This window comes from Bidens hawaiensis, unplaced genomic scaffold (assembly GCF_021521415.1).
Source record: "Bidens hawaiensis isolate Kalapana, Puna unplaced genomic scaffold, B.hawaiensis_p1.1 tig00007738_1, whole genome shotgun sequence".
NCBI lineage: Eukaryota > Viridiplantae > Streptophyta > Magnoliopsida > Asterales > Asteraceae > Bidens > Bidens hawaiensis.
In genome coordinates, this window is record NW_027491537.1 from 716,314 (window position 1) to 741,740 (window position 25,427).

A 25,427-nucleotide genomic window follows, 5' to 3' on the forward strand; every position below is an offset into this window, starting at 1 on the left:
AAGGCAGACTTATCAGATTGATCAGTTCTTGTTTTTGGGCTTGGTGTAGCCTCTGAACTAAACTAACTAAACTGATTAAGCTAACTATTCATTTCTTTTTTGCTTTCTATGTCAGTTCTTGCAATGTTTTGCAAGGTGAGATGGGTTATCACAATTAAAATAACATTTTTTTCTAGTATCCCTATAGAACTCAACCGAACTATGATATACATGTGGTGAATAAGGTGATGCTTGGATAGGAACATATAGGTTATCTGATCTGTAACCTAGATCATCAAAAACATTTGAATAGAATGAATTGACATAATCTTGTTGATGACAACCATAGTAGCTGTTATCAAAGTGATTGCATAATTGAGGATGATTATATTGATTGGTTGATTGAAAGAAAGAGTGTTTATGTGACGAAATATATTTACTTGATGTACTAGTCTTTTCATTTTCAAAACTATTTCTTTTATTGTTTTATCCCTCAATTTTGCAATCTTTTGATGAACAATTAGGTATGTTTGTTTCATCAAACACATTTTCTTACACATTTCTATCGTTGAAATTTTCATCATATATTGTTTCACAATCACTATTAGACATAGAAACATCATTTTCATTCAAATCATTCTTAGAAGTGCCAACATCAACAATCTCACAAAGTACATGATCATTTAAAATATTTTTCATTGTTCTATTATTATAGACAGGGTTAACAACCGATTGTTTTGGATTCACACTTGAATCAAAAGTGAATTTAAAATATTTTTCTCTCCATAACCCATGTCCTTTTCCATACATTCACTTCATTCTACACAACATGCCGAAGAAGATGAACTACCATTAGGACTAACTGACGGAAGAATAGGATCAACAATTAAATGGAGGTGAAACAGCCGTATTATCATAGCTATACCTGTCTTTTGTCTCACCCCAATATGTGCCCCAATGATTCTATTAAGCTTATCAGATGCTAACTCAAATCTTTCAATGGCTATTTTTCTTCGAGCCAAATCTATTTCTAGCTTCTCAATTTTAGCGTTTAATTCTACAACGCATCTTTCATGAAAGTCAGCTAGTTTATCAAATTAAAAAGTGTTTCATTAAGTTTAGTCATATCATAATTGTGAGTTTGAATCCTAGTGGCAAATATCATTTCAGCCTTATTGTAATCATTGTTCTGACATTTAAGGCTAAGATTTTCATCTATTAATGCAGAGTTAAGAGTTCTATAGTTCTCAACCTTATCAATACAAGCTTGAGTGAAAAGTCTGTGTACCTCGGGGGGGGGGGGGGGGTCTTTATATAGGCTTCACCTACGTGCTCCAACTTATAAAGAAAAAATGGTTGAAAAGTAAGATTTTCATCTATTAATGCAGAGTTAAGAGTTCTATAGTTCTTAACCTTATCAATACAAGCTTGAGTGAAAAGTTTGTGTACCTGGGGGGGGGGGGGGGGGGTCTTTATATAGGCTTCACCTACGTGCTCCAACCTATAAAGAAAAAATGGTTGAAAATTAAGTAGGGGAATTAAGGGTAGTCAAGTATGGTAGGTTTGAAAATTGGAACCCTATGTTTAAAAAGCTTGAGAAAATTTTAAATGGACGTGATTGATTATAAATGCCCGTCAATAAGGTGCATTAGTGCATGTTGTCGTATATAGAAGAAATGAATGTAGGAAACTTCCAAACAGAGAATAGATTGATAAAACACGACCCATGCCATGAACTTTGAATTCAATAGGTTCTATTATATTAACTTTGAATTTGCATATACAATGACCGAATTATGACCTTCATCTTATAAGATTCATGCTTGCCATATTTATATCACAGAAGTGAAAAGCCATACTTATCTCTTATCCTTTCTTTCTTCCATATATAACATATCTACTCTTCTTATTCTAAGATCTTCTATCTCCATTGTTTTCCAGGTACAAAATTGTCAATATCTTTATTATTTATGCTTACATCTCTTTGCAATATTTGGTAATTAAGTTCCATAACTTCATCAACCAGTCTAGCTAGCTAGCTTCATTTCTGATAATGCCCAAGTTTAATTCCTTTTGGTGATTTATAAGTTCGTTCGTATGCATAAATACTCTCAAATTCAATTATTTTCCGTTTAAGTAAAGAGTATATATTGAATAGAGTACTTCAAATTTGTCCATGTAGAAGGATCTTTCAAGAATCGTAAACTAATGATACCCAAGTGGTAAATAAATAACTTCTTTTCGTTGTTATTTTGTGTTTCTTCTATCCATTGTTGGGCTTAATTCCAACTCAATTAAATAAGGCGGTTTGGGTTGGACTGAGTTCATCAACAAGTTGGCTGATGAATATAAGCTTAAACAATTGTCCTAGTTTACAACAATATAAATTTAATAGAGATATGTCTTGTTTTTCAAGCTATGGTTAGGTTAGATATGTATATACACATATCTAACCTAAAGAGGATCGATCGATACCCTGTGATCGATCGACCATGGGTAACACCACCACCTATGAAGGAACCTAGCGTTAACCCAACATCATTTCAACGCCGGATGTTAACATCTACGAATTACACAATACCTCTATTTGTTCAAATGTTCACCAGGTTTGGGATGCGATAGACCCTGGAATGATCATCGATAAATGGCCAACGCCTTATTATTTCAGGTTAATATCTTGACAAAAGCTCTCGTAAGGATCAAATTTAAGAAGATGCAGGAACTTTTCGTGGTTGAATACTTGAATGCCTAACTGTTTTGAGTCAGAAAGTAGGGAGGTGAATATTGGGCATAAGTCCCGAATAAAACAAGGCGGTTTAGGTTGGGCCGACTTCATAAACAAGTTGGTTGTGAAAAAAAAAAGATTAAGCAAGTTTCCTAGGGTTAGTGTGTATACATGCTCACACACACATATGTATGAGCTATAATCATGTTTTGAGTCAGTTTCTTGGTTATCTATAAACGTTGTGAGCGTTGGGCAAATATCAGTTCTAGCTAGTCGTGATCGATGCCTGTCATCCCACAGATTTTAATATTATATCATCATTTTGCTTATTAGCAACAAAAATGTCAGAAGCGGTGAACAAAAAGGTTTCGGCAGCGCCACCTACAAAGTCCCATTCCGATTCCTCTTTCGGTCAGTTCTTGTTTCACATTGAAGGACTTTAATACAATTACCATTATAACTTCTTCTTCTTTATTTTTTTGGTTCTAGGAGTCTTGAAGATATTACTACTTGTCTTCGTCGCGGGATTCTCTGCATGGGCTTATAAAAAAACTCTTCCATCACCTCCCAACAAGTTGGGATCTCCGGATGGCCTTCCCATTACATCTCCAAGGATACAGCTTCGTGACGGAAGACATTTGTCATATACCGAATTCGGTGTTCCTAAAGATGTTGCCATATCTAAGATAATATATGTTCATTGCTCCGGTTGTAACAAGTACCATAATCCTTTTGCAGTCGCAACCTCACCGGTGTGGATTCTTTTACTCTAACTTGTTCCTTGTCCATCCTTCGTTTCGTAGCTTAATTCTCAGTAATGAGTAATGACTATCTTCACAGGCCATTGTAGAAGAATTAGGGGTGTACATCGTTGCAATAGATAGGCCTGGTTATGGAGAGAGTGATCCAGACCCTAAGCGAACCGTGAAGAGCTTAGCGTTTGATATCGAGGAGTTTGCTGATCATCTGAACCTGGGACCGAAATTTTATGTGGCTGGATTCTCTTACGGTGGGCAAGTTGTTTGGTCTTGTCTCAAGTACATCCCTCATAGGTATGTTATAATTAAGTACTTTTAATTTTGCTTGTTATAATTACTTTATCTCTAGTTTGAATACTGATTTCGATTGATTAATCTTCTAGCACTACCATTAGTTTGTTAGCTTTACACTATCTTTTTCATTGTAATATATCAATTTAATGTTATTCAATACACACAAAATATTATGAACTAAAAAAGTTTATTCAATTCTTTTTGATCAATTGTTCCAAACAGACTAGCAGGAGCAATTCTTATTTCTCCAACTATCAATTACTGGTGGCATAACCTACCTTCAAACTTAACCGACAAAGCATACTCTAGGCTACTTCAACAAGATCAATGGTCTTTACGTGTCGCACACTATCTACCATGGCTGACCTATTGGTGGAACACTCAATCATGGTTTCCAGGTGGTTCGGGTACTAGCAACCCATATTTATCTTCAACAGATATAGAAATTGCGATAAAGCTACTTTCTACCATGGATCCAAATCTGGTAGGATCTCCCTTTGTCGTATCAACATTAACTAAAAAATCACATGAATGATCATTTTGTGATATCTAAAAAATCACGTCAAATGATTATTTATCGAGGGACATTTGTTAACAAATATTGGTTGACGATATTGGACGGTAGGTTCGTCTCGAAAGAGTCCTTCAACTAAAGAGGGGATATTATGAATATATATATAGGGTTTGGATCAAATACAAATGAAATTAACATGCTTATTGTGATAATCAAGTAAAGTAATTATGTAATTACATCTGAGTAATTTTTAATTACTCTTCTTGATTCTCACAATTAGTACATTAATTTCATTTGTACGTTAATTTCCCCCCCCCCCCTCTCTCTCTATATATATATATGTGTGTGTGTATAAAACACCAATATACATATATTTGTACTATGCTACATACAGTGTTTGTTTGTTAATGGAAAATTTGATGGCATTGCAGGCAATACAACAAGGAGAATTTGAGTCTCTCCATCGTGACTTGAATATTGGGTTCGGGAAGTGGGAGTTTGATCCACTCGATCTTGACAACCCATTTCCAAACAATGACGGATCTGTTCATTTATGGATGGGTGATGAAGACTTGATTGTGCATGCCACATTGCAAAGTCATATAGCTAAACAACTTGGATGGATCAAGTATCATGAAATCGCTGGTGGGCACTTGTTTGCATTTAAGGATGGGATGGGCGATACTATTCTTAAAGAGATTTTACATAAAGAAAATTTGTCTTAAAAGGATGCTGACCTGAAAGATTACTATGTGGTTTGAATATCATAACTGTTTGTTTCCGAAGTTTTATGAGTATTGTATCTACACCTTAATAAGAATTACGAAAATTGTCATCTTTAGAAATTTTGGACCACTTGAGTAGTGCTTAATCAAGTTCTACTATATTCTTATCACAAATTAAATTGAGTTTTGAAAGAGGTGTTAGTTGAGGACATGGTATAGGATGGAGAAATTTTAATGTAATACAAGATATCCATATGACCTTCAACTAGTATGTTTATATAGACTTTCAAGTCATATGTTTTCATCTATAAAATTGCCACATAATTCAGTAATTAATGTTTTTTATAATCATAACCAAACATTTTCTTTCAAATGATTTAAAAACTAATTTTGACCACAATTAATTATTTATAACTAATTTTGTGTTCTCTTTTTTAATACGACTATTATTTTAACAATTCAGTGATTTGTATAACAATTTCTCATTCCACCATTTATACATATTTTTCCTACATTTTATAGTTTTGCAGAGAATAATGTAAATAATTCTTATGATATATATATATATATATATATATATATAACGAAAGGTTATAATTGGATCAAACATAACACATAAGGATAGGATTGTCCATAGGTTTTTATTATTTTTGGAAATTAGAATTAATAGTTATTATAATACATTCCATGTCCCAATTCCTCTCAAAAACAAATTAAAAAAAAAAACCTACGACTAAATCAAATCAACAGCTATATGTTGCCAAATCTAAAATCATATACGTCCATTGCTTCTTTTGTGGCAAGGAACATAATCCTTTTGCGATTGCAGCTTCACCTGTGCGCATTCTTAATCTAATTTTTCGTTGTCCTTTCTTTGTTTTTATCTTAATATTCAGTAACAACCACTATCTTTACAGGCCGTTGTAGACGAATTAGGGGTGTAAATTGTTGCCATAGATAGACCTGGTTATGGAGAGAGTGACCCTGACCCTAAGAGAACAGTGAAGAGCCTAGCATTAGATATCGAGGAGTTTGCTGATCATTTGAACTTGGGACCGAAATTTTACGTGGCTGGATTCTCTATGGGTGGGCAAGTTATTTTACGTGGCTGGATTCTCTATGAGCCTAGCATTAAATTTTAATGTAATACAAGATATCCATATGACATTCAACTAGTATGTTTATATAGGCTTTCAAGTCATATGTTTTCATCTATAAAATTACCACATAATTCACTAATTAATGTTTTTTAGAGTCATAATCTCACTAATTAATGTTTTCTATAATCATAACCAAACATTTTCTTTCAAATGATTTAAAAACTAATTTTGACCACAATTAATTATTTATAACTAATTTTGTGTTCTCTTTTTTAATACGACTATTATTTTAACAATTCAGTGATTTGTATGACAATTTCTCATTCCACCATTTATATATTTTTCCTACATTTTATAGTTTTGCAGAGAACAAGGTAAATAATTCTTATGATATATATATATATATATAAATATATATATATATATATAACGAAAGGTTATAATTGGATCAAACATAATACATAAGGATAGGATTGTCCACAGGTTTTTATTATTTTTGGAAATTAGAATTAATAGTTATTATAATACCTTCCATGTCCCAATTCCTCTCAAAAACAAATTAAAAAAAAACCTACGACTAAATCAAATAACAGTTATATGTTCATCTTCATATCTCAAATTCTATTTTATTTTGACCTATTAAAGGTTAAGGGTATTCCAAGGCTCCATAACTTAATTCTAGATTAGAATTGTTTTACTTTTCGATAGGTTCTTCCGCCAAGGATTCTGGTGTTCATGTTTATAAGGGTAAATAATTGGTTGACCGGATCGTCGAGAACCGCGGCGTCCGACGACGATGATGGTGGCGGTGCCACGATAGGTTTTTTAGCGGTGGTGATGAATCGATATTGAGTAAAACCCCACCTGGGATTTTGACTTTAGGATTTATAATAGGGTTAGCGTGAACATAAATTGTATATAGATCTCGATTTTCTCTTTGACGGATTATTTTTGTGAAGGCTTTTTGTAATATTGATTTAATGGATTGATGTGTTCTACCTTATTGTGGTAGTGTTTTTAGTGTTTACAACTGATATTTTAGTATGATGTTTATTGTGTTTTTGTTCATCATGTTCAACATGGTGTATTTTTGTTCTTAATGTTCCTGGTGTTGTGTTTTAAATTTCGATGAAAATTTGGTGTTGTGTTTAAAACACATTGTAAAATAGATTATGATGATTGATGTTTTTTTTTTTAATTTTATATTAAAATTTGATAATCATAGATATAATATAGTGTGTTTTTGTTCTTGATGTTCTTGGTTTTTTTTTTTTTTTGGTAAATTTGGACTAAAATTTGGTGTTATGTTTTATAGCACACTGTAATTCATCAAGGTTTTATGTTATGTGTTCTTGATGTCCTAGTGTGTTTTTCTGGTAATTCAATAAGGTTCATGTATGTTTTTTCATGTTACTGTGCTAATTATTGGTGTTCATGATATAGTTCATTGATGTTCTTGGTATTATGTTTTAAATTTGGATGAAAATATGATAATTAAAGCTTTAATTAATATTTCCATATATAATATAACACATTAGACGATTATGCTCTTTAACACATCTTTATATGCCTTTAAAATAAAACACACCCTCAATTATCTAATCTTTCCATCTTAACTGTTGATTGCTAAGATCCAACGCTCTAGATTTCTTTCTACACTTTTTAGACACTCTCATCTTTTTAGAATAACCACTCCATATATATATATATATATATATATATATATATATATATAGATAGATAGATAGATAGATAAAGGACCCAATACAATAATCTCTAACCGTACAATACGTACGCGACTCGTATCCCCGTCGATTTCAAATAACACGCGGTGGCAATACTGTAATTTCATCAAATCTGATACACTACTCCCATAGATTTCGTCCACCTTCACCATGACCGTTTAACAATCTGTCACCATCAAACGATTTTGTCCACCGTCCACCATCCAACGATTCCGTCCATCGTACACCATCTTCCTCCGTCGACTTGTTCACAGGTCAGTTGATAAAATTGGTCAATTGAAATTGAAATTGAAATTGTTGAACTAATTGATCAATTAAACTTTGAATTGGTCCAATTAATCATCAATTTGAAGTTCAGTTGATCAATTTTGAGTTTTGAGTGATGGGTTTTAACTGAACATTTAAAATTTTAAGCCTGAACGTTTAAATGTTTTTAGAATAACCACTTCCTATATATATATATATATATATATATATATATATAAATAAAAGACCCAATACAATAATCCCTAATCGTACATTACGTACGCGACTCGTATCCCCGTCGATTTCAAATAACACGCGGTGGCAATACTGTAATTTTCATCAAATCTGATACACTGCTCCTATAGATTTTGTCCACCTTCACCATGACCGTTCAACAATCTGTCACCATACAACGATTCTGTCCACCATCCAACGATTCCGTCCATCGTACACCATCTGCCTCCGTCGACTTGTTCACAGGTCAGTTGATAAAATTGGCCAATTGAAATTGAAATTGTTGAACTAATTAATCAATTAAACTTTGAAATTGGTCCAATCAATCATCAATTTGAAGTTTCAGTTGATCAATTTTGAGTTTTGAGTGATGGGTTTTAACTGCACGTTTAAAATTTTAAGCCTGAACGTTTAAAGTTTTAAGGTTGAAACGTTTAAATATGTTCTTTTTTGGTCAGAACTTCTTAGAACGTATTAGAAAGTTTAAAGATGTTCAGTTTTGTTTCATAACGTTTAAATATGTTCTTTTTTTGTTAGAACTTCTTTGAACGTTTAAAGGTCTTCAGTTTTGTTTCAGAACGTTTAAACATAATATTTTGAACCACAATCAGAGCTCGATTGAGTGCATTATTTCTGCAATTCCATAATCGATTGATGTTTTTGTTAGAACTTCTAAAGTTTTGGTACAGAACTTCTAAACTTGAACGTTTAAAGGTGTTTGTTTTTTGTCAGAACGTTTAAATGTACAGTGTTTTCAGTTTTGTTTAACATCCAAAATAATTTGCAACAGTAAAATTGAAGGCTCAAATTTGTATGATTAGGTAAAAAATTGAAGAACAAATAACAATCGTTTGTTTAATTTTAAAAAAAAATGACCGATTGTGTTTGAAGTTTATTCGCAGGCAACGAACATTTTTAGGTTTAGATAACTCAATTTAGTTTGATGTCAATCTGTAGATTAGTTTGATATGGATCGACGATTGAATTATATTGATATGGATGGACGTCCGATGAATCAATTGATGAATTAGATCGTAGAATTAGATTTAAGTTATTTACGATTATGCCACCGCTAAAAATTAAATCGACATTTATAAAGCTCGCGTACCTAATGTACGATAACTGATTATTGTACAATAACTCACCCATATATATATATATATATAGAGAGAGAGAGAGAGAGAGAGAAAATGGTTCAAATAAAAAACAATTGTTTTGTGAGAAGTGTGAGAAGACCTTTAAAATAAAGTAAAACACCTAAATATGACACTATTCCATGTAAATAGGAAACCATACAACTTTTAAAAACTACCAATCTCAACTACTAGATCCTAGATCCAAAGGTCTACATCTCTCACAAAACTATTGTTTTTATGTAACCCTACCCTATATATATAACGTTTGAAATTTTACAATGCGTGTGTAAAACGGGCAAGTATCCTAGTTAACTATATATGTTAGGTGAAAAAAGAAAGAGAAAGAATGTGAAAAGATGGAGAGTGTGTAAAAACAAAGAACATCAAATTGTGTAAAACAAATTCGAAGTTTTCATAATTCATAGTGAACCAAAACAAAGAACTAGTAATTAGAAAGAGTAATTCTGCATCACATCCAAACTTGAGGCACCAATTGTGTAAAACTTCCTTCAAAACTGCATCGTATAGAACGAGATACAAACTTCACAAATAAGCCAAAAAATCCATGGCAAATTATTCCCAATCCGACCCATCATCACAATCAAACCATGGCAAACCCTAGAAGAACATCAACCCCAATCAACCCAGAACTCCCAATTCACACCCTTTCTTTCCAATCCTCAAGAACCCTAGAATCAAGATTCTCAAGATTACAACTTTTCTTGAAGAAACCCCAAGCTTTCCCATTACTCCTATCAATCCTCCTTTTACTCACATGGGTCTTCCTCAGAATCCATCAACAAAGCCTCAAACTCCCTAATTTCTCAATCAAAGATGATCAAGATCAAGAGGCTAATATTATCCGGTTCAAATCCGCGGCAATTACAAAAGACACCCGCGGGTGGATGCTGGACCCGGTTTCCATCGCGTTGGACTCCGGGGTATCGGGTGGGGCGGGTAGTTGTAATTTGATACATGTCGGTGAGATTAAACCGGGCGGGTTGAGGGGTAACCATAGACACCATGATTGCAATGAGACGTTTTTGATTTGGGGGGCTAAGGTTGTGTTTAGGTTGGAGAATGTGGGAGTTGAGAAGGGGTTTGCGCAAGTGACGATTGAGCCGGATGATGTGGTGGTTGCGGTTAGCCCGGCTGGACGGGCTCATGCGTTGGTGAATGTTGATTCGGTGAGGACCGCGTTTATTATTGGCTGCCAGGATAGAGTAGGGAGTTATAATAAGTCTAGTTCTGATTTTAAGGTTTGGGATGATCTTAATTCATAGCATGGTTTTATTATTTATTTAGGTTGATTTTTGAATGTTTTAGTCTATTTGTTACATGTTATGTGAATTCTATGGTTCTTTTTATGACATTTATGGTTAGTTTAAAACTTTATACATGAATTTGGTAGGATTTATGTGTTGTTTGTTGCATTTTAGAATATGTTTTTTTTACTGGTGTATGCTCAATGCTCATCACAGTTTTCCAGCAATTTACTTAGCTAGGGGTGTTGTTAATTGGTCATAGAGGTGCACAAATCGGTTTTTTTAAAAAAACCGGTTCGGTTATTAACCGGACCGGTTTTTTTTGGCCCGGAAAAAAACCGGTTCGGTTAATAACCGGACCGGTTATTAACCGGTTTTTGTATCTGAAAACCCTAACCGGTCTAACCGGTTAGGACCGGTTTAGAAACCGGTTAATAAACCGGTTTTTTTATTAACCGGTTTTCTAATAACCGGTCTAACCGGTTAACCGTTTTTTTTTTTTTTTTTTTTTTTGGGTTTAGGGTTTAGGGTTTAGTTTGGAAGACCGAAGCCATTCTTTGCTTTCGTTGTTAGGGTTCTTTGCTTGGAAGATTAAAAACACATAACTTTAAATAATGCTTAGACACGATTACATAAAAAATACAAACATTAAATCGTTATCGCATATTCGTAACTCAAAAATACAAACATTAAATAATGCTTAGACACGATTACATTAACAACTTGCTGTTTCTTACTCATTATTTGCCTCCATGTTTGCTGTTTCTTTAACTAATTTTCTTCGCTACCCGATCCCGAGCTATTCCTTAGGTAATCGTCGTACGCGGCTTCTTCATCGGTCATTGGTTGAGTGTGTCCTTGATTGACCTCGTCTTCATACAAGGCCGCCTCATAGTCCATTTCCCCCTCGAGTGAGCGTTGATGTTGTGCCCTATCTAAAGAGTCCAAGTAATCCTTGTAGCAAATCGACATCTCTACAGCTGGTGGAGTGAGTCGAGTCCTCCTAATCGATATAACCCTGCCAGAAACAGAAAAAGCAGACTCCGAAGCTACCGTGGAAGCTTGGACCGTTAGTAAATCTTTGGCCATGGCGGCGAGGATCGGAAACTCATCCTCCTTACCTCTCCACCAAGCCAGCAAATCAAGACTTCTAAATTCATCCGGAGTCATGTGTTTCACAAAGTTGGTACCACCATACCTTCCAAGTTCACTGCTTGGGGTGTTTACCTTTTGACGTTTACCGGCGTCTTCCCAAATCATGTAGTACATCCCCATTTCAAGGTCGGTTTGGGATTGGGATTGGACAACAGCTCTTAACGAGTCATGAATTTGGGAAGACGACCCGTATTTTGTAAGGTAAACATCATACATGTTTGACAATGTGGTGTTGAAAGCATTCTTTAAAGTTTGGTTATAATAGGGGTTTTGATCGTCGTTTAACTCTAGCTCATCACAAATTTTTTCTATTAAAGCTTCAACACCACCAACATTGATGCAAGGGTTTAACGCAGCAGCACATGTCAAAACAGCGGGTAGTTGTTGAAAATATTTTCTAAATTTTTCTTTCATTTTTACACCCATATCAAAATAAGGTGCACCCCTACAATGAAGTTCACTCAACTTTGTGCACATGACAGCAATTTTTGGTAAAGTAATGAGGCTTGTTGGATACTAAACCCCGGATAAACTAGTTGTGCAAGATTTAAAAATTTGAAGGACCTTCGTAACGATCTCAATCAATAACCAGTTTCTAGGATCGTACAGTGCACATTTACCCCTATTTGACAAAATTTGATGAAACGCAATTAATGATTCTTTTTGTTGGATGGCTTTCTCAAACATATCACAAGTCGAGTTCCATCTTGTTGGACAATCCCAATTTGGCCCCAACCATTGACAATTAGCTTCTACACAAAATTTTTTGTATCTTGAAAATGTTGTATTGTTGCTAAAAACATCTCGTAACATTCTTTTAAAATTGTTTCTTTGCGTTTCGATCACGTTTAACCCATCTTGCACGGCCAAGTTGATAATATGTGCAATGCATCGGCTATGAAAAAACGCTCCATCACAAATAGGTTTATACTTTAATTTTAAATGGCCAACCGCGGCCGTATTGTTGGACGCGTTATCAAACGAAATTGAAAAGATTTTATGTTCAATCTTGTATTGTCGAATGACTTTATCCAAGAGTTTAAAAATATTTCTACCCGTGTGCGGGTAATCAAACAATTGAAACGCAACGGTTCGTTTCATCATTTGCCACGACTCGGGGTCAACCCAATGAGCCGTCACACAAATGTATGAGTCGGGCGAACCATTAGGTACCGACTACACATCCGTTGTTAAGTTTACACCAGTTTGTAAGTTTGAAAAGTATGAAATTAGTTCGGATTTAGCGTTTTTCCATGATTTAAGACAATCTCTTCTAAGGGTCGAACGACTTACGTGTTGGTAGCGTGGTTGAACATACTTTTGCATCATCTCCGTGAATTGAGGGTTGTCGAAGTGGTTGAAAGGAAGTGTTTGTTGAATCACAAAGTTTGAAAACTGTTGACGTACCGCTTCAAGGTCGTACGTAAACACCGTTCCTTGATTCGTCATCTCCGGCTGCGAACTACTTCCCGATTCGTCCTTCAAGGCCTTGCAAAAGGGCCTTTGTACATGCGCTTTTAAAGTGGAGTTTGCATCTTTGCCATAAAACTTCAAACAATGTTTGCATCGAGCTTTTTGGCTACCGTTAGACATTTCGCATAGGTCGAAATGTCGCCAAACATCATGGTTTCGTTTCGTGGGGATGACCCGAACGACCGTTTCTCCCGTGTTCGAGGCACCCATGTTGACGGATGAAGCAGCACTTTGGGAGGCCATGATAATCGACTACGAAATAAGAGCGTATGGAGTGGTAATGTGGTATAATTGAGCGTGAGATAACAAAATAATCGCGTATGGAATAAACGTTTAGAGCGTTTGGAGTTGTATAATCGAGTGTAATCTAACCAATACCCAACCTAAGCTATATATAGATGTTTGTGGGGGTAAAATGGGGGAAAAAAAAACGGTCAAAAAATAAAAAAAACGGCTATATAGCCATTACTCAACGGGAAAAAAACCGGTTTTTAACCGGTTAACCGGTTTTTTTATAACGGTCAAAAACCGGTTTATAAAAAAACCGGTTAACCGGTTTTTTTAATAACCGGTTATTAAAAAAAACCGGTTTTTTTTATAACCGGTTATTAAAAAAAACCGGTTTTTTTTATAACCGGTTATAAAACCGGTTTTGGCTCCAAATTGTGTAACCGATATACAAACCGCCGGTTTGTAAACCGGTCAAACCGGTTTACAAAAAACCGGTTTCCGGTTTAAAACCGGCAAACCGGTTCGAGGACCGGTTTTTTTGACCACCTCTAATTGGTCATGTTCGCTATTGGCGGGTTAAACCTGAAAATTTGACACAAAACCGAACACAACACTGGTACAAAATATAAGGTTTCATGTTTAACCTGAAATTTTCATTTTGTTGTTATTCTAATGTGTACTGATTCTCTAGTATTACAAATTTCCAACAAAAAATACAGAGGTTTATAAAATAGTTAAGGGGCTATTTGTTTACATCTGAATGGAACCATTCAGTCTGATTCATTCAGACTTCAGACTGTTTGGTCACAATAAGAAAAACATCTGAATGGTTAAAATTAGGGTTGAATTATTCAGACTTACTATTGTTACTGAATGAGACAAATGTTCATTCAGATCTGACTCATTCAGATCTAAAAGTTTGATTGATGCTTTATCTTCTATTTTTAACAGAAGGTATATATTTTTAAAAGTTAAAATGAAAATAAATAGGTTAAACGAGTCAACATGTGAACCTATCGAGTTGACCCGAGCATAACCCGCTTAGATAAACGTGTTTGCTGATTTGATCTAGGTTACACTTTACAGGCTAAATGGGTCGGCATGTGGACCTATTGGGCTAACTTGTTTAGCTAAATGTGTTCGCTGGTTTGAACCCAAAATGGCCCGAAATTATTTAGACGATGCCCAAACCCGCAAATTTCAAGTTAGATTCACGCCCTTATAAATTCACATGCTTCACTAAATTATAGTATGAAAGGCTCTGCTACAATAATATTCATTTTAAATATAGTTCAAAATTTTATTATGTCCATACCAACATGGCATCAAACAAAGACCAGATTCTTTAACCAAACAAAGCTAATTCTGATCTTTAAAAAGGGTTTTAAGAATCTCATCAATCACACCATCAGCGTAAGGAAGCATGTGTCCGGTGCCGGCGAGCTCATGATAATTGACCCATTTGACTTGTTGAGCTATATACTGTTGCAATGTCACAGGCACGATTAGATCTTCATCCCCCATCCATATATGAACCGATCTATCGTTGTTCGGAAATGGGTTTTCAATATCCATTGGATCAAAATCCCATTTACCGAATCCAATATTCAAGTCGCGGTGCAATGACTCATATTCACCTTGTTGTTTTGGGTATGATCTGATTATTTCCAACTGTAACACAATAAAAACACAATAAAAACAGTAAAATAGGTGTGTGGTGTATAAATTTCAAATGCTTAATTGTATGTTAACTTTAAGTAAAATATACATTTTGAGTTCTATGACATGGTGTACAAATATGAAATATCTCAATTCTTACTGGCAAAACTTTAAAAGTTAATTGGGGTTGTACATGAATGTTAATAGGGGTGTCAATTGTGTTAGGTTGGTGGGTTGACGGGTTAATGTGTTTTGTGTTGGCGGGTTAGCGTGTTGAGATTCTTCAACTCTAATCCAACCCATATAGTTATTCTTGTCGACTGTCGACCCATTTAAATCGTTTCGTGTTCGCGCCGTGTTTCGGGTCAACCCATTTTATGTTCATTTACGAATGTGAATAATACTTAGTAACAATTTAAACAATTAATTACTCTTATTCATATAAAACATTTTAGCGATTTGTGACAGATGTAATTGTTTTTTGTGGATTTATCTCTCAATCTTAATTAACAAACTTGAATTTACATATTTAACTCGAGATAAGAACAAACAAATGAAAATAATCAGAGAATAGATCATTATAAATAATATAATAAAAATGTTGGAGGTGAGAAGTAGATAAAAGTAATTTAAAAATACAATTAGTTATACCTTTAAAAGTTAATCGATATATGAAAAATTAATAATATAAGTATAAAGTATTTAGCTTTAAAAATCAAGAAATGAACCTTTTTAAAAATCTTAAACGGGTTAGCAGGTCAACTCACTTTTTAATGAGTCGTGTTCGCGTTGACCTATTTTTTAAATGGGTCGTGCTCGGATTAACATGTTTAAGAAAATGGGTTATATCACCGACCCAAAACCTATATTTTTTTGTTTTGGGTCATGTTAGGAATTACCACACCTAAATGGCAACATAAATAGCCATGTGTATTCCGGAGTTGATAATTTGATATGAACACAGTCCGGTTACCCAAAAGAAAATTATTTTTTTTTTATATCACACTTTGTACATACATATTTCAACAAAAACATAATAATAGAAGCGTGTATAAATAATTACGTCTAACTTATAAAACTTTATGACAAAGTATCTTCTTAACTCTTAAATCATAGCATAAAATATAGGTAACTAGTTTAACTAGTTTAAGTTATAACATAAAACACATTTAAGAAAATATTATAAAATAAAAGGGTTGACCTGCAAAGTTGACCGACACTATTTTGTAAACATAAGGTTTATTTTAAAAAATATTCTATAAAAGCAATGATAAATTTTGTATAGATACAAATAGAGCAAGAAAATAAGAAAATAAAAAAAATGTATACAAAAGATATCCAAAATGATATAAAATCCTATCCTTTGTTTTAATTTCATTAGTTTAATTGAATTTTGTTTGATTAGAGCAAAGTTCATTAAAAACCCCTCTCATTTATTAATGAGTGATGACATGATCGACCTAAAACGAACCAAAATTCGTTTAAACTAAACCCAAACTTTGTATATTGTGCTTAGGTCAATATATAGTTTTTGTGTTTATCCATGAGATTTGATGTTCAATCCGTGGTTGATTTGATGTCCTCTATCTTCATAACTAAAATTATACTAAAAATTAATACATTTTCTCTCTTATTTTATATTAACTTTTCAAAATAAAAAATATCATTAGCTTTTCTATACGCATCCACTAAAAACTCCATAAACTAGTCACTACATTATAAAATATCGCTCACAAAATATGACGGATTGGATGTGAAGGTTGTTATAATATTAGAGCATTCACAACAGGTTTTCTAAATTGTGTGAGTGTATGCTTTATTATTTAGAGTGTAGTTGTAACTTGTAAGTAATTGTGGGTGGAAGAAGAAGAAAATGTAATTATAAATAGTATAAAAAATAGGAAAATTGGTTTTAAATAATCTAAACTATGCCCTATTGGTAAATATCAGTCTCAACTTTACATTTGCCTGCTGGCAGTACCAACTATTTGTGTATTTGTTTTTAACGGGTCGCGACTAACGGATGTTAACTCCGTTAGTCTTTGTCTGACGTGGCCATCCCAGTTGGCAAAAACTTGATTATATGGAACGTTACGTGGCGACTGACTGTGTCCATCCCACCACTAAACCCATCATCTTCAACCTATTACCCTTTACAACCCCCAGCCACCACAACACCACCAGTCCACCACCCCTGCAACCATCGCCGGAACCCCGACCACCGCCATGCCCATCCACAGCAACCACCACTAGAACCCACCACCTGCAACTGGCCATCTTCCGGTCATCTTCTCCGACCCCCAACTAGCCGGATTTCTGCCCTAATCTTGCCGGAGTCCACAAACCCAGATCCACCACCGGAACCCACCACCTGCAACTGGCCATCTCAATTCACCACCACCAATTCTAACAACGCCACCGCCGGAGACGACCTTTCTTCGGCGACTGCGAACAAGATCTCGCCGTCTCATCCTTCACTGCCTCCACATACAGTTCACATATCCACCTGTCGTGGATATTTCCCCTCACCATCGTGATGTACGCCACCGTACACTCTTCCGTCACCGCTATCTCCGCCGCAAAATAATCAAGCCAGATCTCCAATTCTCGAGCCATATAAACCCTAACCCTAGAAAAAGAAGCAGATGATGAAGATTAATATGATTAGGGCTTGATGGTAGGTGCTGGCAGATAGTGGTGCTGGTGGCGACAGTTGATAAGTGGTGTTGGAGGGCCGGTGGTGGTGGAGTTACTGGAGTAGAGGGGGAGAAGAGAAGAGAGAGATATAGAGAGTGATTAGAGACTGGTGATAGTGGTGGTAATGGTAATGGGGATTGTGTAATCTGCCACGTAAGCTCGATTTTGCCACGTATTTGCCATATAAGCACGTTTTTGACACGTATGCATGCCACATCATCATCGGACTAACGGGGTTAGTCCTCCGTTAGTCGCGGACTGTTAGAAACAAATACATATTTAGTTCGGAATGCCACCAGACAAGTGTGAAGTTGTGACTGTTATTTACCAATAGGGCATAGTTGAGATTATTTAAAACCAATTTTCCTGAAAAATATTATTTAATTAAAAATTATAAAGAAAAAACAGTAATTTTTAATTTAATCATGAAATGGAGACAAAAGTACCTAATGGAGATGCTCTTAGACGTGCCATGAATCCATGATACATGAAGACAAACATCAAAATAAAAAAAGAAAAAAGAAGACGAATGATGTCTTTTTTTCCTTAGGTCAAATGTCGTTGTACGGAATTTAAAAAATGTAATAAGAAATTACTTTTCAATTTTCCACAAGTAAACGAGTCATCATTTTGTTCTGACTCTATCTTCAACAATTGAATATCATAATAAATTTTCAAGCCAATTTTGACTGAACAAAAAGAAACTTTAATTTTTTTTTTCATAGAAAATACATGCTTAAATAAAATGATCCAATTACAATAGAAAGTTGAATAAGCGGTCAACAAGCTGCGTCACCACTCTATTTTGAATGATAAACCCGATCCCACTGAAACCTCAAATGATAAACCAAGTAATGACTCAAATTGACTCGATCATGCAAAAAAAAAAATGAACGATATGTTCCTTATGTTCAAAACGAATTAAGAATATGCATTTTACTACTACTATTAGAATACTGGACATTTGAGACCATATATAGTATTGTGACATGATATTTTTGCGAAATTATATCTTGTTTATGGGTATAACGTTATGTAATTTTAAAAAGAAAAATAAAGTAGTACCTGAAGTGGATCTGCCGATGAAATTAGTTTTGCAATAACTTTTTTATCTGGAGGAGACATTACAGCGAGGTTTCCATGGATTAAAGAAAAACAAGGAAACCATTTTTGAGTGTTCCACCAGTAGGTCAACCAAGGCAGGTGATAAGCAACCGAGTAAGACCACTGATCTTGTTTAACTTGTCTATAAAATGCTTCGTTGGTTAAGTTTGATGGTAAATTAGGCCACCAATAATTGATCCCTGGTGAAAGAAGAACAGCTCCAGCAAGCCTGTAATCATCATATGATTATCATATGGATTGGTTAAATGCACCACACCTCCCTAAGAGCATTCACAACATGTGCCTTAAAAATATGTAAGGGGGGTTTTGTAAATTACAGATGTGGTTTGAACTGTTGTGAGAAAGAAGCGAAAAAATGTTATACGTGAAAGTTCAATTTGGGTTGTACTATTTATACTTTATAATTTTTTAATAATATTTTTTAAAAGTGGTTGTAAGTGAATTAGAGAGAAAAATGAGAACAAAAAGTGATCACACGATCACTCGAAAAAAAATGCCCAGACTGATAAACTATTCATACCAAAATGATTATATCCATTAATAAGTTGTGAAGAGTTTAACCATAAATAGTCTCTTAAGACAAAAAATATATATAGATAATGAATAAGAAAAAAGAATTCTTTTTGAACTATAATGATAAACTCTTTGGTATCATCTTTTTGTATCACTAGGCAAATGAACTCAAAAATAGGTTAATGTTAATTGATAAAATTAATATAAAGAAATTAATGATTGTTGTGTATACTACATTAAAATTTATGACATTATTATTACTGATCAATAAAATCAATATCTGCAAAAAGGGGAGTATCAAATTATTTTATGGTAAGAAAATTCATTTATTTCAATTCTTTTGAAAGAACAAGAAGAAAACAAAGAAAACAGAGGATCTGTTAAATTTCAAGTAGTAAGTTTCACCAATAATTTATAAAAAAATATTATTTAGTTGAAAATAAGAAAAAAATGTAGCAATTTTTTGTGTAATTATATGGATATGAATAGAGAACGGATTGAGAATGCTCTTATACTAAGAAGGTACAAGAATTAAGAGGAGTGTAATACAACCTTCTTATTATAAACCATACTTTAAAACTAACAAGGTTTTGTAAATTTTGATTTTAGGCACACCTGTGAGGAATATACTTGAGACAAGACCATATGACCTGCCCACCCATAGAATATCCAACCCCATAAAACATAGGTCCGAGGTTCAGTTGATCAGCGAACTCCTCGATATCAAATGCCAAGCTCTTCACAGTTCGCTTAGGGTCCGGGTCACTCTCACCATAACCAGGACGATCTATAGAAACAACGTACACCCCTAGCTCTTCAACAAGCGCCTACAAAAATGGGAATTTTTTATGGAAGTAGACGATACTTTTAGGTAGGGAGTAAGAACACGGGTTGACCAAAATCGAACATATTAAAAAAAATTCTATGCTGATGAAATAAAATCAAAGCATTCATATAACTCAAGTTCTTATTTCGTTATGTAAAATAGAATATCAAACAAACCAAAGTTTATACTTGAAAGCATATCTTTTTGCATAGCTGTAATTGATAATTTATAATTAACAAATAAAAAGTTCTATTTCAGTATGAGCCAACCAAAAGTAAAATTTAAATACAAAGAGAACATAAATAAACGGGTTTCAACAAAAAGATTTATAGCATAGAGAGTATTTAAATAAAACGGGATGAGTGGGTTCAAAAGTGGTCAAAAGCCATCGATCAGTGTGCTCTTTTTGTCCCCAATTCACATATCGCCTATATTGCCCCAAATTGTGATGATATTATAAAAATAAATAAGATAATACCTTTTTCTTACAAACATTTTTTTTGGGGGTGGGGGGGGGGGGGTAAATCAATACCACCGTTTCAGATTCTCGAAACCTGCCAATACCAGCGTTTCAGATTTTTGAAACATTTTTGTACTATTAAGCAGTTCGCCACCCTCCATAGCGAACTCCGTAGAATTCCACTAAACTTGGCCATATTGTCAACAAATTCTATGGAGTTCGCTTGCCAACCAAGCAAACTCGTTCTGTAACTTTCGTTTACTAACATAATTAACGAACTGCTTAAAAGTACAGTAAAATAAAAAAATAAAAAAAACCCTTAAAATACATGTTTGGTTCGTAAACTAATAGAAAAAAAAATCATGATTAATCAAAAACTAGCAAGAAAACCGTACCGGTGAGGCTGCGGCGGCAAAAGGATTAAAATGCTTGCTATTGCCAAAGCCATGAACGTATATTAGTTTATACTTGGCTTTATCTTTTGGAACTCCATATTCTTCATACGCTATATGTCTTCCATCACGAAGCTTTATCCTTGGGGAAGTAATTGCAGGTCCATCCGGTGATCCCAATGTTCTTGGAGGCGGTGGACGAACTGTTTTATAAGCCAGTGCTAACAATCCCACAAAGATCACAAGCAGTATTTTGTTCAAGATTGCTAGAAAATAGAAACAAGAAAAAGATTCATAGTTAATCTTGTAATGATCTAAAAGATGATGAAGAGATGGAATTTGACAAATGAGACTCACTTGGAGAGGAAATGGATTTGGACATGTTGTGTTAGTTAATGGTAAAGAGATAATGGTGGGGGGGGGGGGGGGGGGTGCTCTTATTAGCCATGGCATATGAATATATGATTGCTTAATAATTGAAGTACATTTTGATCGTGTTGTTGATAATTGTCTGAAAATTTAGACGAAATTTCTTATTTAAGATTAGTTTTAAAAGACATGAACTACTAGTGATGTGTTTGTTTGGTTTTTAAATTTGTTGGATGAATTGAAATTTGTTAACGGATGGGACATGAGGGAAGTTAAATTTGGAATTAGTCTCCAAAACCCAACTCAATTTTAAACTCCTTTAAACCGTATGAGCTGTCATGTTAAATTTTAAACATATTTAAAAGATTTAATTGCAGTTACGGTTTATTTGGTGAAACCTAAAACTCCGCTTTCAACCATGTGGCGATCTTTTCACAGTTATGCTCCTCCTGGTTGTCTTTTTTTTTTTGCAATTGGATTTTCGTTAAATCTATGTTAATGATTTCTGCTAAACTAAAGGGTAAATCGGCCTTTTTGATCAACATCCCTTCCCATGTCAATATTAACAACCCCCCCCCCCCCCCCCCCCCGCCAGTTAACAACTTACAAACCTAGCAGTCATCCCTTTTAACCACCACCTTCAGCTCCGTCTTCGGCGTTGATCATCATCATCAACTCAATGGCATGGATACTGGACTTGTTTGTGGACACTATCGCACTCTCAGGTGACTGTCATTTTCATAATCGTTGGTTGATTCTTGAATTCAAAATTGTTAATGGAATACTCCAACCATTTATCATTTTGTAACGGCGATGTGGGTTAACGCCTCCTGGACCCGATTCTGGGTGGATTTGGTCGTGTTGATTAAGCTATACCCAAACCGGATCTACACCATCCACACTTCTACAGGACGCCTTAATCAGTTAGAGTAGTTTTTAATTAGTTTCAAGTTGCTTTTAAGTATTATTAATAAATAGGTATTTGTATATAGGTATTATAAAAACTTAATAACTACAAATTAGGTATTTTGTATTATGTTAACTAGTTTTGAAATTCTATGAATTAGTAACTTTGTAAATATATGTTTTTGGCATTAATGTTAAGCTACTTTAAGATATATATATATATATATGATGCAGTTACTACGCTAATGCTTAACGTACGGTAGGTACGCGAGACGCTCAAAGATAAAAAACAAAGGCAAAAACCTAAAACGCTCAGAAAACCTTAAACGCTCAAAAACCGTCTTTGTGAAAAAAAGTGAAAAATTGATCGATTAACCATCCAAAACTGTTTTTTTCGGTGAAGCAATGATTGATTGGATATGTATTGACGATTCCGAGATGTTTGGATGTGATTTCATGGATTGATTCATGAAAAACGGAATTCGCGTACGTATTTGTACGATAAGCATTAGTGTATTGGATCTTTTCACTATATATATATATATATATAGGGATGGTTCAAGAGAGAAATGATATTACTACAAGAAATGCGAGAAATGAATATGAGCCACTAGTTTTGTTTTAAGTTTTAAATGCTTAAAGCTAAATAAAGAAAGTATTAATCATTCTCTTACTTCAATTAATATATCTAATAAACCATAGTAGTTATCTACTTAATTAATATAATTAATTAAATTATTATAATTGGAAATATTAAGAACTCATTTCGTGTCTTGAATTTTTATCCTACACAAGTATAATTTATTCATACATTAAAATTTCTTTTTATCTAAAACTAATTTCTTCCAACTGAATATATTAATATCCATCAACACATACTTACATTATAACGAATAATACCAAAAAACAATTTTACATGTGTTTGCATTAGATATCAACAAAAAACATACCACATACACAAAAACGTATAATCTACACTTGTTCATAGAATAAGACAACATATAACATGCACACAAAATTCATCATCAATAAAATACACACGCACACGAAAGCATATAACCTACACACGAAAATTTTATCTTACACAAATACAATTTATTCATACATTAATTTATTTTTATTCAAAACCAATTTCTTCAAACTCAACATATCAATACCATCAACACGTAGTTGTATTGTGATGAATAATACCACATGTTTGCATTAAATGTCAATAAAAAATATACAACCTACACAAAAACATATAACTTACACTTGTTCTAAGAATAAGAAAACATATAACCTACGCATGTGTAGGATATGCGTATCTTTGTGTAGTTTATATAATTGTTGATGTCGAATTACATATGTAAGTTGTATGCTTTTTGTACGTTTTACGTTTTTATTGCTCAAAACAAGTGTAGGTTATATAACTTTGTGTAAGTTGTATATTTATTGTTTACATTTAATGGACATATTTGTATGATATATTTTTTTTATTATTTATGAAAAAAATTTTTATAGGCATACCAGTTGAAAAAAATATATATTATGTTTTGATATTTAGTGTTAAAAAACGCGTTGATATATGCTAATAAATTGAGTGAAAATTATTTTTTTAATACAAAGAAATAGTATTATATGAATAAATTGTATTTATGTTGAATAAAATGAAGAATGTGTAAATAAAAAATAAAACTAAAGTAGTGTTTTTATCTTTTTAAATAGGACTATTGGTTTTGATTGGTCCCAAGTATTTCATTTTTGCCGGCGCTGGTCCCAACTATCACTTTAACTGCCAACGGTCCCAACTTTCACACATGTGTCTGCCACCAGTCCACGACTAACCGAGTACTAACTCCGTTATGTTTTAGATGACATGTCCATCCTACGTGTTAAAAAACCTTGACGTGGCTGCCTGCGTGTATATTAATAACAAAAAACCAATTTCCTTTTCTCTTTTTTGTTTTGTCTCCAGTCCCAGGCCCCCCGTTTCCCGGCGTTGCTCTCCGGCTGCTGGAATCAATAGCTACGTGTCCATCCTATTATCTCCTCCTTCACAAAATGCTTCCAAACTCCAATTTTATTCATCCCCAAACACCCCTCACCATATGGCCGTCGCCGCTGCCGCTGCTGTCACCGTCGCTTCTGCCACCACCACTCTTCAAAAATATCCGGTCACATTTCAATCTCGATACCCACAAATCCATTCCGTCAATTCACCAACTCTCTCATTCTCCGGCGGCCTCAGGCTCCGTGACCTAACCATCAAAACCAAACCCAGATCTCACCGCCTTCCACAGTCAACGCCATCGCCGCCTTCCATGGCCGACTCCACCATCGCCCTCGACAGCCGATGGATTCGAGTTCAGTTGAGGCGACGGAGAGGGTGTCTCGGTCGGAGAGTTTGGTGAGGCTGCCAATCAACACATATAAATTGGGTTTTTTGTTATTAATATACACGCAGGCAGCCACGTCAAGGTTTTTTAACACGTAGGATGGATACGTCATCTAAACCATAACGGAGTTAGTACTCGGTTAGTCGTGGACTGGTGGCAGACACATGTGTGAAAGTTGGGACCGTCGGAAGTTAAAGTGATAGTTGGGACCAGCGCCGGCAAAAATGAAATACTTAGGACCAATAAAAACAAATAGTCCTTTTAATTATTATAGTTAAATTATTTAGATATATTAATTAGAGAGAGATTTATTATGGTTAGGGGGGAGGGGGTGGTTCAATTCTCCTCACACACCACACCCAATGGTGGTGTGTCACATCACCAACCCCAAATCCATCACATTTGATGGAACATTGGTAGGGGTGGTGGTGTGGTGTGGTGTGGTGTGCTATGGTGTGATAGGAATTTTTTTTGTTTTTTGTTTTTTTTTGCAACTTAAAAAATAAAAACAATATTTTACTA

General features: G+C 34.3%; 3 protein-coding genes across 3 annotated transcripts; 2 read left to right on the top strand and 1 right to left on the bottom strand.

Moving 5' to 3' along the window:
- The first annotated feature begins 3,045 nt into the window (after nt 1–3,045).
- On the top strand, nt 3,046–4,995 carry LOC143635899 (uncharacterized). Its single transcript, XM_077103614.1, has 5 exons — nt 3,046–3,115; nt 3,194–3,456; nt 3,545–3,756; nt 3,979–4,240; nt 4,702–4,995. Exons 1-5 carry the CDS (start codon nt 3,046–3,048, stop codon nt 4,993–4,995), a joined length of 1,101 nt encoding a protein of 366 aa, XP_076959729.1.
- A 4,962-nt stretch (nt 4,996–9,957) lies between these two features.
- On the top strand, nt 9,958–10,763 carry LOC143635912 (uncharacterized). The gene has a single exon (XM_077103624.1). It carries the CDS (start codon nt 10,065–10,067, stop codon nt 10,737–10,739), a length of 675 nt encoding a protein of 224 aa, XP_076959739.1. The 5' UTR covers nt 9,958–10,064; the 3' UTR covers nt 10,740–10,763.
- Nucleotides 10,764–14,729: 3,966 nt separating this feature from the next.
- LOC143635913 (uncharacterized) lies at nt 14,730–21,634 on the bottom strand. The gene is made up of 5 exons (XM_077103625.1): nt 21,610–21,634; nt 21,256–21,518; nt 20,190–20,401; nt 19,002–19,269; nt 14,730–15,251 (listed from the first exon to the last, which is right to left on the bottom strand). The coding sequence occupies exons 1-5, from the start codon at nt 21,632–21,634 to the stop codon at nt 14,940–14,942; spliced, it is 1,080 nt and encodes a 359-aa protein (XP_076959740.1). The 3' UTR covers nt 14,730–14,939.
- Nucleotides 21,635–25,427: the final 3,793 nt, after the last annotated feature.

Coding starts and splice junctions, on each gene's coding strand:
- LOC143635899 (XM_077103614.1), top strand. CDS start 3,046: ATGTCAGAAGCGGTGAACAAAAAGGTTTCGGCAGCGCCACCTACAAAG. Junction 3,457..3,544: donor TTGCAGTCGCAACCTCACCG/GTGTGGATTCTT, acceptor CTATCTTCACAG/GCCATTGTAGAAGAATTAGG. Junction 4,241..4,701: donor CTACCATGGATCCAAATCTG/GTAGGATCTCCC, acceptor ATGGCATTGCAG/GCAATACAACAAGGAGAATT.
- LOC143635912 (XM_077103624.1), top strand. CDS start 10,065: ATGGCAAACCCTAGAAGAACATCAACCCCAATCAACCCAGAACTCCCA.
- LOC143635913 (XM_077103625.1), bottom strand. CDS start 21,634: ATGTCCAAATCCATTTCCTCTCCAA. Junction 20,402..21,255: donor TTGCCGCCGCAGCCTCACCG/GTACGGTTTTCT, acceptor CCATTTTTGTAG/GCGCTTGTTGAAGAGCTAGG. Junction 15,252..19,001: donor CATCGGCAGATCCACTTCAG/GTACTACTTTAT, acceptor ATTGTGTTACAG/TTGGAAATAATCAGATCATA.